General features: G+C 35.3%; 1 protein-coding gene across 1 annotated transcript in view; it reads right to left on the bottom strand.

Annotated features, from left to right (window-relative positions):
* The window catches only part of MYCBP2 (MYC binding protein 2), a 382851-nt gene that overhangs the window by 157454 nt on the left and 203875 nt on the right, over positions 1 to 21522 (bottom strand). The window contains 6 exon segments of the mRNA XM_016425002.2: positions 1013 to 1231; positions 5056 to 5156; positions 5709 to 5851; positions 10141 to 10319; positions 11322 to 11453; positions 14818 to 15024. Of these exon segments, the coding sequence (XP_016280488.2) occupies positions 1013 to 1231; positions 5056 to 5156; positions 5709 to 5851; positions 10141 to 10319; positions 11322 to 11453; positions 14818 to 15024 (981 nt within the window).

Consider the following 21522-nt stretch of genomic DNA (forward strand, 5'->3'; position numbering starts at 1 on the left):
GAAGAGTGGGTGGAGGGGAGGAAAGGAAATAATGTGATTATTGTAACCAGGGAATAATGTTCTAAATTGACTAAATAAACTTATTCAAATGGAAAAAAAAAGAATTCAATTTTGGGGTTACATAAAAGGAGAGGAGAAGCACATAACAGATATCAGCAAGCTACAAATCATCAAAGCAGTGTCCAAGGGAAGCAGTATAAAAGATGTTCAAAGATACCATTAGAGAAATGAATGACCACTAAAAGATGTAGGCAATGATATCAAGGTAGAATTTACTGATTACATATTGGCAAAGATCTTCATCAATATTGAGAACATTCACATTGATAAAACCAGGTATTTACTAGAAAGTCCTAGAGTAAGTTATTTATTTTAATGTTTAAGGTAGAAACACATAAACTATAGTTTGAACTTTCCTTGAGTAAAATATATGTATAGAACTAAATAGTGAAAGACATTTTACATATTTTCAAAAGCTGTGAATTTCTGATCTACTGCATGGACTATGATGTACAAAACTGGAGAAATTTTCTTTATCAATGTAGATTTGTACTGCATCTGTAAGTTATTTTTTTAGAGATGCCTGAGGCAATGGGAGAGTAAATGACTTGCCCATGATGACAAAACTAGTATTGATGAAGGATCTTGAATCCAAATTTTACTGATTCCAAGGCCAGTTCTCTTTTCTGCCATACCATAATGCCTCAGAGACAAGTTTATCTCAGACATCAATATTTTTTTTGTATATATTATGCAACTAAACATTTTGAAATATTTTGTGTTGTTGTTTACTCTATTTTATGAGTGTTATTGTCATGTCTCTCCAATAAACATTCTAAATACCTTAATGGTAGAGAGTATGTATGATACTTCTTTTGAATTCCTTCAAGGGCTATCAATAATATGGCTGACAACTATTAAGTTTATTTAAAATGTGGGTCAAGTTTTTTAAATGTACAATGCTCCTAAATGTAGAGAAAAATTCATAAAAATAATATGGTAATCAACCTACCTTATAGTGCATAACACATGCAGGTTTATATGGATGTTCACTTTCTATGACAGCATAGTGATTAGAGGTAGTACAAGCTGAAAGTCCTTGTTCAGGTTGATTTCCTGTGGTGCTATCTGTTGATTGGTTAGGATTGAATGCAGGGGGAGCATACTTCTGATTTAAAATAGCAACAGAAGGAAGTAATTGCTGGACAAGGCCAAAGACTTCTACAGCCACCTAGGATACAAAAGATTGTGTTCAACTTTTAATCTAGATTTTGGGTTTGGATAGAATTTCTCTTATTTAAATCTTGAATTCATACATACATTCAAAAAATGTAATATTAATTCAATCAACAAATATTCACTGAGTAACAACACATGACATCTGTAAGTAGTTTTTCTCTCTTACTGGTTTAAGATTAAGTCAATAGTTATGAATAAGGCAAATTAGATTTAAAATATAAATTGTAGATTCTTCAAAAATATAAATGACAAAGATATACTATATTTGTCTGCATGTTTATTTTTCAAACTGCTGATATATTTCTAAATGTTGATCAGATGATCAGATGGTTAAACTTTTTCGTAACTAAGTTACTCAAAGGTTGCCTTGAGTTTTTTTTAATAATTATGCCTGTATATTGCAATTTTAAACTCCAACCTATGATAAACTTTCTCCTTCAAAAAGAAATTTATTGAGAGAAAAACATATTAATGAAAATTTAAGAAAAATACTGAGATAAAATATTACTAGATAATTTTAATGTTTTCACAGCATACTCATGCTACTCAACAAAAGTAGAAAAAGACCATGAAACTATCCTGAGTCCAATATAAATTTGTTACCCATCCTAAACTGTACCATCACTACTGTTAGCCAACTTGTCTATACCTCCCATATCAACTTACTATCCTATTATCCACAGAGGCTCTTTCAAATCTTTTCATCCTCTCTCAAACCTCTTATGCATCCCTAGCCCAACCCTCTTAGCTGAGAACTCTGCCTCTTATTTTGCTTCAGAAATTTAGGCTATTCTCAGTGAGCTCCTTCTTTTCCCCTATTCCTCAATTCATATCACTCACATGCCTTCTGTCCCTATCTCTTCCTTTACTCCCTGTCTCACACAAAGAGGTGGACTTATTTCTTTTTTCTTTTCTTTTTTTTTAAACATTATTTTATTTGGTCATTTTCATACATTATTCATTGGAAACAGATCATTTTCTCCCCCGCCACCCCTTCCCTAGCCGACACGCGATTCCTCTGGCTATCACATGTTTCCTTGCTCTGAACCCATTTCCTTGTTGTTGGTATTTGCATTAAGGTACTCATTTGGCTTCTCTCCTCGATCATGTCCCCTCAAACTCTGTAATCAAGCAGTTGCTTTTCCTCAGTGTTTTTACTCCCTCAGTTTGTCCTCTGCTTGAGGGTAGTTTTTTTTTTCTTTCTCATAGATCACTGCAGTTTGCTCAGGGACATTGTAAAGCCATTACTGGAGAAGTCCATTACGTTCTCTTGTACCACAATGTGTCAGTCTCTGTGTACAATGTTCTCCTGGTTCTGCTCCTCTCACTTTGCATCACTTCCTGGAGGTTGTTCCAGTCTCCATGAAATTCCTCCACTTTATTATTTCTTTTAGCACAATAGTATTCCATCACCAACATATACCACAATTTGTTCAGCCATTCCCCAATTGATGGGCATCCCCTCATTTTCCAATTTTTGGCCACCACAAAGAGTGCAGCTATGAATATTCTTGTACAAGTCTTTTTCCTTCTTATCTCTTTGGGGTACAAACCCAGCAGTGCTATGGCTGGATCAAAGGGCAGACAGTCTTTTATCTCCCTTTGGGCATAGTTCCAAATTGCCCTCCAGAATGACTGGATCAATTCACAACTCCACCAGCAATGCATTAATGTCCCTACTTTGCCACATCCCCTCCACTATTCATTGCTTTCCTTTGCTGTCATATTGACCAATCTGCTAGGTGTGAGTTGATACTTCAGAGTTGTTTTGATTTGCATCTCTCTGATTATAAGAGATTTAGAACACTTTTTCATGTGCTTATTAATAGTTTTGATTTCTTTAACTGAAAATTGCCTATTCATGTCCCTTGCCCATTTTTCAATTGGAGAATGGCTTGATATTTTGTACAACTGGTTTAGCTCTTTATAGATTTGAGTAATTAGATCTTTATCAGAGGTTTTTGTTATGAAGATTGTTTTCCAATTTGTTGCTTTCCTTCTAATTTTAGTTACATTGGTTTTGTTTGTACAAAACCTTTTTAATTTGATGTAGTCAAAATTATTTATTTTGCATTTTGTGACTCTTTCTAAGTCTTGCTTGGTTTTAAAATCTTTCCCTTCCCAAAGGTCTGACATGTATACTATTCTGTGTTCAACTAATTTACTTATAGTTTCCTTCTTTATATTCAAGTCATTCACCCATTCTGAGTTACTCCCTGTATTTGTCTGTGCTCTTGTTCCTCTCATTTTTTTGTTTTTTGGGGACTTCTATCAGTCTCCTCTCTTGGAGCTTTAACAGAAGATCTCTTGGTGTAGTCTCTGGGGGAGGGTTGTTGGGGGTTTGAGCTTCCCTGGCCTCTGGAGGCTTTTGATTGGCTTAAAGTCCAGCAGTCAATGAGGATGGGTGGGGAGCCTGGGCTTCCCTGCGTTCTGGAGACTTTTGGTGGGTGTACTTATTTCTTAGCCAAAGCAAATCCTAATTCCTACACCTGTACAAGTGATCTCATTTCATCCAGTTTCCTCCAAAAGACTGCTCTCTCTGTCATCCCCACTTTATCACTTATCTTTAAATTTGTCCAGTCTATTGGCTCCTTCCCTTCTGCTTACAAGAATGCCTATGGTCTCTCCAATCCTCAAAAACCCTTCACTTGATCCCTCCATATCTGTTAAGTATTGTCCTATATTTCCTATGCCTTTTGTGGCTAAACACCTTGAGAAGTGCCTCCACTTTCTCTCTTCTTAACCTTACAATACTGGTTCAGACCTCATCATTCTTCTGAAACTGTATTCTCTCCAAAGTTATGAATGAATCACTAATCTTAAATCCAGGCTTTTTCTCAATCCTCCTTCTTGAACTTTAAGCAGCCTTTAAAATTGTTGATCACCTTCCATTCCTTGATACTTGCTTTTCTCTAGATTCTTGGGGTGCTACTCTCTCTTGCTCCTCCTCTTCTCTATTTAATTGCTCTTTTTACATCTCCTTTGGTAGATTCCTTATCCAGGTCATGCACTCTTAAGTACAGATATCCCATATGGCTCTGTCTTGTCTCCTTTTCTCTTCTCTCTCTATACTCTTTCATTCAGGAATATTACCTAATCCAGTGGATTTCATTACAATTTCTATACTGATGATTCTCAAATCTATCTTTTCTGCCCCAGCCTCTCTTCTGACCTTCAATCTAGAATCTCCAAGTGTAGTTTAAATACCTTTACCTGGATGTCAAGGCAGCTTGGTGCTATAGTAGATAGAATGAAGTCATTTTCTTCAGTTCAAATCTAGTCTCAGGCACTTACTAGTTATATGACATGGATCACTTAACCTCTCTCAGACTCAGTTGCCTCATTTGTAAAATGGAAGCAATAATAATACTTTTGTAAATCTTAAAATGATATATAAATGTTTTGATAAGAATAATAGTCATTTTAAAAAATCTCCTTTACTGTTAAAACACATGCTTAAAAAAAAGTTCAACTAGCTAACTCCTTTCAGCTTTCTATCCTAATTTCCTTTATAAAGGTTTTATCTAGAATCCAGTATTCTAGCTTTCCTGATTTGTCTATCTTGACAGTTTCAAGAAACATCTTTGCAGTCCTTCACATTTTTCAATAGTTATAAAAAATATCAAGACACAACAGTTCAGTAAAGATTTTCACCAGACATTAAAATTCTTACCTTCTTTTATATTGCAAGCTATTAGAGCATTTGCTTTTTAAAAATTTAAGTCTAAGAATATATATTCGAAAAAGTAAAGATTCCTTGTAAACAGAAGTGTCTAAAATTTCATAAAGTTAAACTTATAAAACTAAATTACATACCTTGGGAATAGCTGCAGCTACTGGTCCTATGTAGGCTATTATAAGAGGAAGCAGCATGGAAAACAGACTGGAGGAACTAAGCAATTCTGGAATGTCATCAGCTAAGAGAACATTAAAACCATATTTAGAATGTAATTTAATTCTTATTTAAGATATATTTATCTATTACTTATATCACTAAGTGCATTATAAATGCTTCTCTAAAGGTAATGTGTTTTGCCTGTTTTTAAATATGAGTTAACAAACTTTTTTCTATAGTTCTTACAATAGGACACATATATATGATATATGTGATGAAGTATCAGTTTCTTTTTGAGGAAATTTATTCTATTTATCATACTTGAAAAACACTTAGAAACTAGAAATAAATAAGACTTTTAATGAGATTTTGCTTTACAATTATTAACAGAAATAAAAAAGCAATGACTTGGGTTATTTAAGAAATAGGATTTATTTCTTGCAGGACTAAGTGAGAAATTATCAGCAATGTCAAAAGTACAGGCAGTGTCTCCAGTTAGTTTTACACTAGGTCAAACACATATTGGGGAATCCCTACTTACTTCTCCAAAAGATAACTCCTTCAATAGTCTATTGTTCTGCATGAGAAGAAATTAATGAGGCAAGAGATTTAGAAAAAGTAAAAGGAGTCTTACCATCTACAGCAAGAGCTCTGTGCAGGAGGTCTTTGGCTGCTCTGACCACTGTACTCACAACAGAGAGAGCTCTACTACAGTTTTTATCTTCTTCATTAGCTTTACTCAAAAGTTGGGACTGTAAATCCCCATCATATTCACTCCTACATGTTTAAAGGAAAAGAAAGGCCACTAAATAAGATTTTTTACCTCCTACGAAAAATATGTCCATTATAATCATGGCACTTTTAAAACACATTTTTTTCAATGACTCCTCACTAAGGAAGTCTGAAACTCAAACTATCTAAAGTACTGGTGGAGAGTAATCAGTTACCCAGTAGGTAATTTATCATTTTACCATTTTCTGGTATGACAACAGCCAAATTGTTTTGGAAAGAAAAATAGTAGTCTTTCACTCCTCTACTTGAGTGGTGGCAAGAATAGTATGATACCTTTTGTGACATACTATTTGCTTAATTACATTAGGTGGAGGGCATTCAGATTAATATCTATGGGATGTTTAACATCTGAAGCAGAAAGAAAACTACCAGTTTATTAACAATTAAGCATCCCAAAGAAATCTGACAGTAGGTCCTGTCACATTATGTCAACAAATGTTTGCTAGATAAATCTTGGGCAATTATTTATCTAAAAATGGTTCTATAATGTAATCTTTAAACCTAAGTAATGATTGATGCTATTCTTGCATTTCTGATAAATACAGTGTGGGAAATTCATGACTAAATCAGTAAGAACTGCCTTGAATGAAGAGTTCCCTCTGACACTTGCTAAGTTATAGCAAATGTCTTGCTGATATGCTAATAGAAGCAAGAAATCACCAGCTGGTAGTAGCAAATGGCAAATTCAGTTTTTAAAAGATGAGAAGCCTTGTTTAAAAGTTGATACTAAAAATTTAAGTAAAAACAAAAAAATATAGTGCCTTCCTCCCTGACCTACAGTACCTAGAAGATGAAGTAGTCAAAAGTCATACACTACCTGACATTATAAACTGGTTCAATGAAAATATTTCAGGTGGAAAAGATGTTTCAGTGTACAGATTATTTTAGGAACAAAGCTATCAGAGTCCCATAATTTGTGGCAGTTGCCTTGCTCTCTTTGGACAGGTGGATGAACAAAGTCAATAAGAGATACATGGGCCCTGGGCTGATACTAGAACATAGTTTGTTTATTTGTTTCCCTTACCTTCTGTATTAGAATAAATACTGTGGTAAGAGCTTAGGCAATGGGGGTTAAGTGACTTGCCCAGGGTCACACAGTTTAGGAAGTATCTGAGGCCATATTTGAAACTAGGACCTCCCTAGGCCAGTTCTCAATCTACAAAATCAACTACCTTTCCCTTAGAATAGTTTCACCATTGTCTAGCTATGCCTATTTTGATATAATTGGTGTGCCATAAGATGGCACAACAGATTAAATAAATAAGATTTTATGAATATTGGTTGTGCTTTGGAAACCCCTCTGAAAGAGCCCTGGTGACATCCCACAAGAACACAAAGAAGACAACTACATAGGATTCATAAGCCATTAAAATTATGTTGCTATACAGCTTTCATATGCATCTACCTCCACTACCCCATGATAGCCTCATTCATTCTGTTTCCTTCCTTTAAGATAATCTGAAAAAAAAATAGAGCACTGAATTAAAGTGCTTCTGGTTTTTCCTCATAGCTCCAGAATAAAGAAGAAGGGCCCAGAGATAGAATCCAGTGCAGGATGTTGGCTGTTCCATAAAGAATCCACTACATTTCTTCATTCTCATTTTTGGACAAATATTATACATTACTGGAGTGGCTAAGATTTTTCACAAAAACCTATAAAAAGTATAGGTCTTCACAAAAACACAAGAGCATATAACCTTTATAATAGTCATAACAAGTCTTCCCTTTCATAGCATCACAGAGCTATTACTGAAAGAAACTCCTCAGTCATCTAGTCCAAGTACTTCCCTTTACAGAGGAAAATGGAACCCCAGGAGGTTAAATGTTCCAAGCCTGGAAAAATTCTACTAAGTGGCAATGGGCATGATTTGAAACCAAGTTCTCTGGCTCAAGAATTTTCCATTTGCCATAACTTTTCTTCCAAAGAGCAAGTGTCTTTTAAAATTTCATGACTACAGTCATCATTAGTAGTGATCTCTGAGCCAAAGAATACAAAATCAGATACTGATTCCATTTCTTCTCCCTCCAATTGCCAGGAATTGATGGGACTAGTTGTCATGATCTTGGTTTTTTAAATGTTAAGCTTTAAGCCAGCTTTTACACCTTCTCTTTTATCCTCACTTATCTAAGGGCTTCCTAACAATTCACTTTTTACCCTCAGAATGTTTCATCTGAATATCTAAGATTAATATAACTCACAGCAACCTTTTGATTTGTCCAATCTGGCTGGCATTTTGCATTATGAAACTCTGCATATAAATTAAATTAAATCAATAAGGTGACAATATACAGCCTTATTATACTTTTTTTTTCTGATCTTAAACCAAATTGTTGTTCCATGATCAGTTCTAACTTGCTTCCTAATTCTCATATAAGCTCCTCAGGAAACAAGTGAGATGATCTAGTACTCCCATCTCTTAGAGGATTTCCCACATTTTGCTGTGATCCACCATGGTTAAAGGCTTTGGTGTAATCATTGAAGCAGAAGCTTAAATGATGAGAAGACAGGACTTAATGAAAAGCCCCTGATGAAGAGAAAGGCTGAAAGCAAAATGAGGAGAGCAGAGGATGAGATGGATAGAGAGTTTCATGGAAGCAACAAACATGAGTTCGGACAAACTTAGAGAGATGTGGAGGACAGAACGATCTGCTGTGCTATGGTCTGACTAAATACTGAACAACTTCCCTTTGCAGAACCCTTCTCACAACTCTCCTCTTCCCTTAAATGAGCCCCTGTGAGTTTGTAGTGGGCTCCAAGACTGGTTTCCAATGATAAGCTAAGCAGTTACATTTCTACAGTTTCCCTGGCATTTCCATCTTCTCAGCACTCAGCATTTTATCAGAGGCCTCCAGCATATCCATATCCCAGCACTAGGAAAGAGAAAGTAGCAACTCATCTATCTTCCCTACTAAGGAGCCTTTCCTTCAAGTCCCTGTACCATAAAAGAGCTCAAAGAGGAAAGGAAACATGAACAAGAATATTTCTTGTGATTTGCTGGAACTGCAACAGATGCCTTATCATTTTGAATAGTAAAGGTTCATGGGCAGGTTACTTTATGCTCTCAACCAAGCTGAACAGAGAGGAGTTTTCTGATAACAAATGCAGGGGCAGCATAAGATATGTAAGTCATAAGACCAATCAATTAATAAATGCTTGTTAAAGCACATATTATAAGTACCATATTTAGCAAAAGGACTATAAAAACAAAAATGAAGCAGTCTCTATCTTCAAGGAACTAACATACTAAAATGGGAAAAAACTTACAAATATAAGCATATAAGTAATATATACAAAATAAATCTAAGGTAGTTTTGAAAGGAAATGCATTAGTAGATGGGGAAAATTCTGGAAAGATTGCATGTAAAAGATGGGCACTGATTGGGACTGTGAAGGCAACTAAAGATTTTGAGAGATAAAGCACAGTCCAGACATGGGAGTCAGTCAGTGTAAAAGCATGGAGAAGAGAGATGGTGTGTCAGCTGTTTCAACAGTAGGTAGAAGAGTATGGCTGGGTTACAGAATTTGAGCCTGAAGTGACTTTATAGAGACGTCTAGTCCAGTCCCCTCACATTTTACAAATGAAGAACTGAGGCTTAGAGAGCTTAAATGATTCCACAAAATCATGGGATGGGAGCTAAAAGGGCCCCTCGATCTCATCTAGGTTACAAAGAGTAAATAGCAGAGCCATAAATAGAGCCCACTCTGTCTGATGACAAATTTAGTTTCTTACTTTCTATTTTGTCTGCTTCAATGATCATCCAATATCATAGCGGGATTTTGTTATATTATGGTAGGGTATGTATGGTTGGGTATAGGAAATTAAATAAAACAATGTCTAAAACAATATTATAAAAGATATATATATACATATATATATACACACACAATGAAGATGATGACAGATGATTAATAACACCCTGAAGAGACACTCATACTTAAGAGAATACTAAAAATAGAAGAAACACAAACTAAACCAGGGGAAATGTTAGCTTCAAATGTAAACAACTTATTAAGAACTCAAAGCAATGTGGTAGGTACTAAGAATGATAAAATTTTTTTAAAAGCATAGTACTTAATTTAAAGGTGCCTACACAGATAGTTACTATAAAACAGATCATGATAAATTTCAATGAGAGAGTCAGTAGGAAAAAAAAACTGATTTAATAACTAAGCATGATGAGACTTTCATCTTATGGGTAAATATATTAGCTCTTTTTTATTAAAAACATATAACCTCCATGGTAAAATATTAAAAAAAATACACATCATCTACCTATAATAAAGGATCTGTGGAATTTGTCCTCTTGTTTGGTTGGTGCCATTACTACTTAAACTGCATGTACTGAATGTAAATGTCACACCATCAGGACACTGAACTGTTGTCATTCCTCCATCTCCATTGGCTGTACGGCTCCCATAATTCCTTAAACGAACAGCATATTTCACATTTTCCTTTAAAATAGAGGATGCAAAAAGTGTTAATATACATTTATAATTGATGTGTGACATACACTAAAATAAATTCCTTTACATTATGATTCTCTCTCAAGCCCCAAAACATTTATTAATAAGTGATACTGTCCCATTCACTAAGTTAAACATTCGAGATGCAAAGAAAGGCATTAAAAAAAAGTTCCTAATTTCAAGGAGGCCATTCCTAATGGGGAAAAGCATGCAAACAACTAATTATAAACAACATATATGCAGGATAAACTGTAGGTATTCAACAGGGAAAAGTAGAAAAATAATTTATTTTAAATTTGTACTTTAGCTTCTAAAATCTATGAGCAATGTAATTAGGGACATACTTTTTCAAAAGACTATAGGGACAGTATTTACTAAAATTTATTTCTGTAGTATAAATTCTTGGTAAGATGAAAGTACCTTGTTCCTGTTTAATCAATATGATAAGAAACAATACTCTAAAGAAAGGAAGTAAGGACACATACTAACCTATGATAGCATAGGTAATACTTTGTTATTAGGACACTTAGTAGTTCATTAATTACAGTTGCTTCTATAATGTCTAAAGTTGACTTGCAAAGTATTCATTTCTACTCCTTAGTTAGATTACAATGTCCTTTCCCAAAGATTATTTCAATGTAAAAAAGTAGCAAATCAAGTTGCATTCAATATCAACAAGCTTCAGCATTTTCCAACACTGTTTATAGGTAAGACTGATGTTTTCAATAATCAGTCATAATAGGGTATCTTTTCTAGTTACCAAATAATTAATGTCTATTTAGATACAAAAGTCAAAAGATTATAAGCCTTATGAACAAAAATTCAACTCAAATTAATAAGGCATTTTCAAGTACAGGGTGGATTAAGCACAGCCATGTCAAAGAAAAATGATAAAATCTTTTCACTATCTTTAAGACAACCAAATATGTCCTTTTTTCTTTAAAAGATGTTACCCCTTACCAAGAAAACATAATATATATTTTAGCTTACTTTTAAAGGAACAACTTTGTCAAGTCTGATTTCAGCTATATCACTAGGGGAATCATCAGTTGTGTAAGTTCCTTTGACTAACTCCAAAGATGTCCATCTGTGTGAATGAGTTGAGTCTCCTGAATGTTCACTCTAATTTAAAAAAAAAAAAGATTCCATTTTAAAAGCTCCAAAATGTACAACAATGAAAACTTATATAATGCTTCAGTAGAAAAACTTAAGTCTACAAAAATATTTATTTCATTGATGATCCTCAGATCTTCCAAACAAAATTTCTGATAAGTTCATATTATGTTCAATCATCAGTTTTCTACAAATATCAAAGCTGCTTTTCCCTTAATGTTATACAACTTTTTTTCCCCTCTTCACACATCTACAAGATCATAAAAAATCCAGTGCCAGAAGGGATCTCTGAGACTGTCTAGCCTAACACCACAAATGTGTTTCTAAAATATACAACACAAAATTCTTTCTCTCAAAACACTAATATACTTAGAATCACATACCAGCAATAGTTGGTAAAAAAAAGTTTTAGTATTTAATATTCATTAATGTTATTTTTTATTTTATTTATTTATACATACTTTATAACTAAAAATAGTTTTCCAATGACTAAATCCATTATTACTTACATGATTGTCTCCTAATGAAATTAATTTAAGTTCAAGATTCTTCAAATATATGAGGAAAATTTTTATTTTGTTCTTTCCCAAATTATGTTCCTATGCTGGAATGGATTCTATCCACATTTGTACCTTCTGAAATCTTTTACTTTTTTTAGATCCACCTTAGATACCAGTACCTTAAAGCCTTCTTCATAAGCATCATAGCTCTAAAGGATCCCACAATCCCTATTATCTCTTTTAGCTTGATCTCTTCTTCAGAATTATCTATATACATTAGTTAGTCTACTTTTAGATTTATAAGGTTTTTGAGATCACAGACTTTGTCACAAGGAACTGGCAAAATGCATTTGCACAAAGTGGGTACTTTTAAAAATTCAATCAATGTATGTACATTGTAACTTCAGTCAACATATGAACACCTACTATGTTGCCAATGCATTGTGTAAGATGCTGAAGATAAAGATAAAGTGAAATAGGACCCACTTTAAAGAAGTTTTTATTCTTTTGACAAAAGATATCACACACATATAAAAATATGTATAAAATCTAAAAATATATATAAAATCTCAAAAAAATATAGGTGGGAGGGACATTAACAGCTGAAAGGCAAGTGGGAGGCAGGGTGAGGATAGCAGGGAATTAGGAAAGCCTCCTGAGAAGTTGGTATCTGAACTAAGCTTTGAAGGAAACTAGGGGATTTGAGAGGCAAAGAAGAAAGATTCATTCCAGACATGGTAGACAGCCTGTGAAAAGGAACAAAGGTAGAAAGTAGAATGACAAGTGTAAGGAAAAGCAAAAAGGGCAGTTTGGGTCTAAAGAACAACTAGGGGAGAAAAGTAGACTGGAACCAAATTACAAAGAACTTGAAATACCAGAGGAGCTTGTATTAGATTTTAGAGGCAATTAGAATCCACAAGAGTTTACTAAGCTGGGAGGAATAACAAGAACAGGATGCCTTTTAAGGAAATCATTTAGATCTATAAGGGGATAGAGTAGGAAGAGGAGAGAATTAAGATGGCAGACCAGGAAGAGACTGTTTAGATAATGCAGGCAAGAGGTGAAGATAACATTCACTAGGTAGATATTCATATGTGTAGAAACAAAGGGATTGATTTGTGAGGTACTATAGAGGTAGAATCTACAACACCTGAGATGTGATCAGCTATTGGGATGAGAGAGAAGGACCAGTTGAAAGGATTCTAAAGGCTGAAAAATGTGACTGGAAGAATGACAATAACCTTGGGAGAAATGTTAAAGTATAGAAGAGGGGTGGATTTTTGGAAAGGATACATTTCCTATTCTGAATCATTCTACACTTCAAAAGAAAACAAAATTTCTGTCCACTTTTACTGATATTCCAAAAACTCCTCCTTATAAGTATGCCATTTCTATCCTATTATCTACATATTCCTACAAGCTAAGACCATCTGTATAGCTATTTATGGATTCTATTTATAAACATTAATTCAATTAATTTTCTTAAAGAGAAGAGATGTCAGATGTAAAGTGTTAAGAAGACCAGATTGAGTCAGACATGAATTTTGATACAGTCTCTCCCTAAGTCTTGGAGAAAGCACTCTAAGTTTTTGCTTTCTCAATTTTAAAATGAAGGAATGGGTACCTTTAACTTTCAAAATTATATGATTTTCTTCTGAATGACTAGATACATCCTACTGCCTAAAAAAGAAATTTTGTACCCTTCTTTGGTCTTACTCTGCTTTATCCTGGACAACTTCTAAAAAAGATATCAAAAAACCCATAAAACTTAGGAATCATACATTAGAATTTTATTGAAGAATTTTCCAGCCACTGGTCTATGGTTGAATTCCAGTTTGCAAGTTAAATCTTCTCATTTGACATGTATCTGACTTCAATTTCAACACATGTAAAATGGTGCTTAATTATAGTTTGTAGTTTTTTGGTCTAATATCCATTTCTGATAGAAGAGGCTACTTATACAAAAGACCACTCTGTTCTTTTCTACTTGCCTTACCCAATACTTTCCTAACAGATCTGTTAAAAGCTTTAAAGTGTCACTAAATTTTTACTAATTCTGAGGACTAATTTAATGTAAATCTCATGACCTGTACCATTGATGAGCACTATAAATACCTAAAATAATGTTAAGAATTAGAGATTTGGGATCACAGATTTAGAATGAATTTTATTTAGTCCAAAATTTCTTTCTTTCCTTCTTTTTTAAAACCCTTTCCTTTCATCGTGGAATCAATACTGTGTATTGGTTCCAAGGCAGAAGAGTGGGCTAGGCAATGGGGGGTCATGTGACTTGCCCAAGGTCACACAGCTAGGAAGTGGCTGAGGTCACATTTGAACATAGGACCTCTTGTCTCTAGGCCTGTCTCAATCCACAGAGCCACCCAGCTGTCCCCTAGTCCAAAATTTCTTAACTGGTATCTCTGAAATTATTTTAAAAATTGGATAAATGTATTTTAATATAATTTCTTTTTTTTAAATAATCTTACAAATTTTATTTATACAAAAACATTATTCTGAGATGACAGGTTTCATTAAAATTGCCTCAAAGGTCCATGACAAAAAACAGAACCTCTGTTCTATTTGAACCTTATACCCAAAGGATGAATACTTTCTACACTGTCCTAACAAATTTCACCTAGTTTCCATAAGTGCCTCTGGCACTGGAAGACTAAGTACCCCCCTCAAAAAGTCCATTCTATTTGTAGACAGGTTTAAATGTTAGAAAAACATTTCTATTAATATAAAAAAGTTAATCATAGGTTCTAATTTTGCTCTCCAGAAAAAAAGCACTATAATGCCTATTCCAAATAAAAACTATTATAAAAACTATTATGCTACAACCATTGCAATGTTAACTCATCAGCAGTACTTACATCATCAACTAAGACCTCTAATTCATATTCATGAATTCCTCCTCCTCCATAGACAGAAAAGCCAACCACAACTATACCAGGTTTGTCTACAGAAAAACAGATTGCATCTGGAGACCCATTTCCAGTATTCCAACTTCTTCCTTGACTGGTTTTAGTGAATCGGTTAGCACTAGATTTCACAGAATGGAGAGAGTTAAGTCCATCAACCTGTAAAAATTTAAAAGAAAACATTAGTAATTTCATGGTATTAGGCAGCAATATTATTTTATCCATCTATATATTTTGTCTGAGCTTTTCAAGGCAGTAAGTAGCCTAATATACAAATATATGTTACATAATATTAATTGGTTCCCCCCAAAAAATACTTGATAAAATAATGTTATAGGTAGAAATTAGTCAACAAGAAAGTTATCAATTGAGGACCAGTTAAATGACTGGTTTTACTGAGATAAAACAACTTCATGGATACTATACATTATATCCAGAACTATCAGAACAATTCAGAACTCAGCATTCTAAGTATAACCATTAGAAAATGTTTTTCTACAAAGTCATAATTTTTAATCATTTTTTGAAAAGTAGCATGTTCTCGGCTCTTTGGACTTCTGGGTAATCATGGCTGCAATCTAGACGCCACACACATCCTCTCTCTGGCACCGAATGAAATAGACTACATCAAAGGAGCATAAAAATCACCTTTGGAGGAACAGAAGGACTCCCCAGTACTCCCCAGTACCCTACAGAGGCGAACGTACGTGGGGTTTGAACATTTCCACACTATAATAAGAAGGAGGAAAGCTTGCACAGAAACGTAAAATGAGCCGCCCTTCCCATCCCCCCAACATCCCCCATCAAACCAGAGTGAGCTACCTGAGTGCTCACCCGGACAGCGAGTGAGTGGGGAATGTCTCTTTCTGTGTGGGGGGGGGAGCACTCCAGGGTCCTTGGGATCTGGAGACTGCCAGGAAAAAAGTCTCAGGGCGGTTTCACGGGAGAACCCAGCGCTGGGCACGGGGTCTGCGGAGCTGTACTCGGGGAGGTTGTGCTGAGCATCTGGGCGGAGCTAAACACCAGGGGTGGACTACGCGCTGATTATCTGGGCGGAGCTGAACACCTGGGCAGTTTGCATGTGATCAGGGGCCCAGTGCTCTAAAAAACCTCGGAGGCTGGGAAGAACTAGTCTGAGGCAACCTAAATTCACAGAAAACCTGCCCATATCACCCAGACCCTAGACCAAAAAGGAAAGGGGAATAAAACCACCAAAGGGATGGCTCACATGGCCCAAAATCAAGCCTCCAGGAAGAAAGGGGAAAGGGTGACGATTGAAAACTTTTATGGTGGAAGTACCCAAGGAAAAGAGGTGAATGAGGAGGAAATTAAAAAAAAATCAGAACATGCCTCCCAAAATGGAAACTATCAACAAGCTCTGGAAGATCTCAAATTGGAACTCATCCAAAAGATGGAAACCTGGAAAGAAAAATGGGAGAAAGAGATAAGCAGTCTGACAGATAAGACTGCTCAATTGGAAAAAGAGCTCGAAGCATCCAATAAAAGGGAAGACAAAGATGAAAAGCAAAACCAGTCCCTATTGACCACAATTAAGCAACTTGAAGAAAGTGAGATCATAAAACAGCAAGAATCAATAAAGCAAAACCCAAAAATTAATGACTTAGAAGAAAAGGTCACAGATTTGGAAAACAGAGGGAGAAGAGACAACCTCCAAATTATCGGTCTCCCAGAAAAATCAGAGATAAACAATAAACTCAATATTATTCTACAGGAGATTATAAAAGAAAATTGCCCACATGTTCTGGAGCAAGGGGGCAAAATAGAAATAGAAAGGGTTCACAGAACACCCTCTATACTAAATCCCCAAAAGACAACCCCCAGGAATGTAATTGCCAAATTCAAGAGCTTCCAAGAAAAGGAGAAAAACCTACAAGAAGCCAAGAAGAGGAGCTTCAGATATAAGGGGGCTCCCATAAGGATCACATGCGGCTAACACACTAAGAGACCGCAAAGCATGGAACACGATATTTAGAAAGGCAAAAGAGCTGGGTCTCCAACCAAGAATCAACTACCCAGCAAAACTGACTATATACTTCCAGGGGAAAGTATGGGCATTCAACAAAATAGATTTCCAAGCATTTGCTAAGAAAAGACCAGACCTTAGTGGAAAATTTGTATCCAAGCACAGAAAGCAAGAGAAACATGAAAAGGTAAATATGAAAGAAAGGGAAAAGGAGATAAATCTTATCTTTTTCTTTAAGTCAAACACTCTTCTATGAGGACTACATTTGCATCAAATTATATATATTAATATGTGGGGAAAATGTTTTGTGTAACTCTCATAAATTGTAGCATCATAAGAGTAGTTACAAGAAACATGCATAGGGAAAGATTGGGGCATTAAAAAGATTTGGGGAAAGTGGGGGCAAAGAAAGGAAAATGGAGGAGGGGAACCGTCGATAACACTAAGACTTACTTCAAGAAATAGGGGGGGGGACTTAATAAAATAATCTTTCCCATATAAAGATATACATGGGAAGGGGAGGGGAAGAACTCTCATATGAGAAGGAGAGGAAGAGAGCGTGAAGAATTACTTAAACCTTACTCTCAGTGAAATCAAATCTGAGAGGGAAGAACATCTAGATCCAGTGGGATCCTGAATTCTATCTTATCCATTAGGGCAAGAAAGAAAGGAAAATTAAGGAGGGGGAGGGGCAAGGGAGTATAAAAAGGGAGGGAAGGAGAGGGGAAAGGGGAAGGGAGCATAAAAAGGGAGGGGCTAGAAAGGGAAGCATCTCAAGGGAGGGGACTAGGGGGACTGACCTAAAGTAAATCACTGGTTCAAAAGGAGAAAGCTAAAGAAGAAAGGTCAAAACTAGGGGAAGATATCAAAATGACAGCAAATCCACAAATGACAATGATAACTATGAACGTGAATGGGATGAATTCACCCATAAAACGTAGACAAATAGCAGATTGGATTAGAACCCAAAACCCTACCATTTGTTGTCTTCAAGAAACACATATGAGGCAGGTTGACACTCACAAGGTTAGAATTAAAGGTTGGGGGGGCAGCTTGGTAGCTCAGTGGATTGAGAACCAGGTCTAGAGACGGGAGGTCCTAGGTTCAAATCTGACCTCAGCCACTTCCTAGCTGTGTGACCCTGGGCAAGTCACTTGACCCCAATTGCCTACCCTTACCACTCTTCTGCCTTGGAGCCAATACACAGTATTGACTACAAGACAGAAGGTAAAGGTTTAAAATAAAAAAAAAAAGAATTAAATGTTGGAGTAAGACCTTTTGGGCCTCAACTGATAGAAAGAAGGCAGGAGTTGCAATCATGATATCTGACAAAGCCAAAGCACAAATAGACCTGATCAAAAGGGATAGGGAAGGTAAATATATTCTGTTAAAAGGGAGTATAGACAATGAGGAAATATCGCTAATCAACATGTATGCACCAAATGGTATAGCATCCAAATTTTTAATAGAGAAACTAGGAGAATTGAAGGAGGAAATAGACAGTAAAACAATATTAGTGGGAGACTTCAACCAACCACTATCAAATTTAGATAAATCAAACCAAAAAATAAATAAGAAAGAGGTAAAAGAGGTGAATGAAATCTTAGAAAAATTAGGGTTAATAGACATATGGAGAAAAATAAATAGGGACAAAAAAGAATGCACCTTTTCAGCACCACATGGCATATTTACAAAAATAGATCATACACTAGGTCACAGAAACATGTCACTCAAATGCAGAAAAGCAGAAATAATAAATGCAGCCTTTTCAGATCACAAGGCAATACAAATATTGATCGGTAAGGGTACATGGAGAGCCAAATCAAAAATTCATTGGAAATTAAATATGATACTCCAAAATCGTAGAGTTAGAGATGAAATCATAGAAACAATTAATAATTTCTTTGAGGAAAATTACAAAGGCGAGACATCCTTTCAAACCTTATGGGATGCAGCCAAGGCAGTACTTAGAGGAAAATTCATATCCCTGAGTGCATATATTAACAAATTAGGGAGGACAGAGATCAAGGAATTGGAAATGCAAATCAAAAAACTTGAGAATGAACAAATTAAAAACCCCCAGAAGAAAACCAAACTAGAGATCCTAAAAATTAAGGGAGAAATTAATAAAATCGAATGTGACAGAACTATTGAGCTAATAAACAAGACTAGAAGCTGGTACTTTGAAAAAACAGACAAAATAGACAAAGTACTGGTCAATCTAATTAAAAAAAGGAAAGAAGAAAGGCAAATTAACAGCATCAAGGATGAAAAGGGGGATCTCACCTCCAACGAAGAGGAAATTAAGGCAATCATTAAAAACTACTTTGCACAACTATATGGCAATAAATATACCAACCTAGGTGATATGGATGAATATTTACAAAAATATAAATTGCCTAGACTAACAGAAGAAGAAATAGATTTCTTAAAAAATCCCATATCAGAAAAAGAAATCCAACAGGCCATCAAAGAACTTCCTAAGAAAAAATCCCCAGGGCCTGATGGATTCACCAGTGAATTCTATCAAACATTGAAAGAACAGCTAACTCCAATACTATACAAACTATTTGACATAATAAGCAAAGAGGGAGTTCTACCAAACTCGTTTTATGACACAAACATGGTACTAATTCCAAAGCCAGGCAGGCCAAAAAAAAGAGAAAGAAAATTATAGACCAATCTCCCTAATGAATATAGATGCAAAAATCTTAAATAGGATACTAGCAAAAAGACTCCAGCAAGTGATCAGAAGGGTCATCCACCATGATCAAGTAGGATTCATACCAGGGATGCAGGGCTGGTTCAATATTAGGAAAACTATCCACATAACTGACCACATCAACAAGAAAACCAACAAGAACCACATAATTATCTCAAAAGATGCAGAAAAAGCCTTTGATAAAATACAACACCCATTCCTATTAAAAACACTAGAAAGCATAGGAATAGAAGGGTCATTCCTAAAAATAATAAACAGTATATATCTAAAACCATCAACTAATATCATCTGCAATGGGGATAAACTAAATCCATTCCCATTAAGATCAGGAGTAAAACAAGGATGCCCATTATCACCTCTATTATTTGACATTGTACTAGAAACACTAGCAGTAGCAATTAGAGAAGAAAAAGAAATTGAAGGCATTAAAATAGGCAAGGAGGAGACCAAATTATCGCTCTTTGCAGATGACATGATGGTCTACTTAAAAGAATCCTAGAGATTCAACCAAAAAGCTAATCGAAATAATCAACAACTTTAGCAAAGTTGCAAGATACAAAATAAACCCACATAAGTCATCAGCATTTCTATATAATTCCAACACAGCTCAGCAGCAAGAACTAGAAAGAGAAATCCCATTCAAAATTACCTTAGACAAAATAAAATACTTAGGAATCTATCTCCCGAGACAAACACAGGAACTATATGAAAACAACTACAAAACACTTTCCACACAACTAAAACTAGACTTGAACAATTGGAAGAACATTAACTGCTCATGTGTAGGACGAGCCAATATAATAAAAATGACCATCCTACCCAAACTCTCTATCTATTTAGTGCTCTACCCATGGAACTTCCAAAAATTTTTTTTTACTGATTTAGAAAAAACCATAACAAAGTTCATTTGGAAGGACAAAAGATCAAGGATATCCAGGGAAATAATGAAAAAAAAATACAAAGGAAGGGGGTCTTGCAGTCCCAGATCTCAGACTATATTATAAAGCAGTGGTCATCAAAACAATTTGGTACTGGCTAAGAGACAGAAAGGAGGATCAGTGGAATAGACTGGGGGCAAGTGACCTCAGCAAGACAGTATATGACAAACCCAAAGATCCCAGCTTTGGGGACAAAAATCCACTATTTCATAAAAAAACTGCTGGACAATTGGAGGACAGTGTGGGAAAGATTAGGTTTAGATCAACAACTCACACCCTACACCAAGAAAATTCAAAATGGGTTAATGACTTGAACATAAAGAAGGAAACTATAAGAAAATTAGGCGAACACAGAATAGTATACATGTCAGACCTTTGGGAAGGGAAAGACTTCAAAACCAAGCAAGAATTAGAAAGAGTTACAAAATGCAAAATAAATAATCTGGAATACATCAAATTAAAAAGTTTTTGTACAAACAAAACCAATGTAACCAAAATCAGAAGGGTAGCAACAAATTGGGAAACAATCTTCATAAAAACCTCTGACAAAGGTTTAATTACTCAAATTTACAAAGAACTAAATCAATTGTACAAAAAATCAAGCCATTCTCCAACTGATAAATGGGCAAGGGACATGAACAGGCAGTTCTCAGCCAAAGAAATCAAAACTATTAATAAGCACATGAAAAAGTGCTCTACATCCCTTATAATCAGAGAGATGTAAATCAAAACAACTCTGAGGTATCACCTCACACCTAGCAGATTGGCTAACATGACAGCTATGGAAAGTAATGAATGCTGGAGGGGATGTGGCAAAGTGGGGACACTAATTCATTGCTGGTGGAGTTGTGAATTGATCCAGTCATTCTGGAGGGCAATTTGGAACTATGCCCAAAGGGTGATGAAAGACTATCTGCCCTTTGATCCAGCTATAGCACTGCTGGGTTTGTACCCCAAAGAGATAATAAGGAAAAAGACTTGTACAAGAATATTCATAGCTACACTCTCTGTGG

This window comes from Monodelphis domestica, chromosome 8, assembly GCF_027887165.1.
Source record: "Monodelphis domestica isolate mMonDom1 chromosome 8, mMonDom1.pri, whole genome shotgun sequence".
NCBI classification, from domain to species: Eukaryota; Metazoa; Chordata; class Mammalia; order Didelphimorphia; family Didelphidae; genus Monodelphis; species Monodelphis domestica.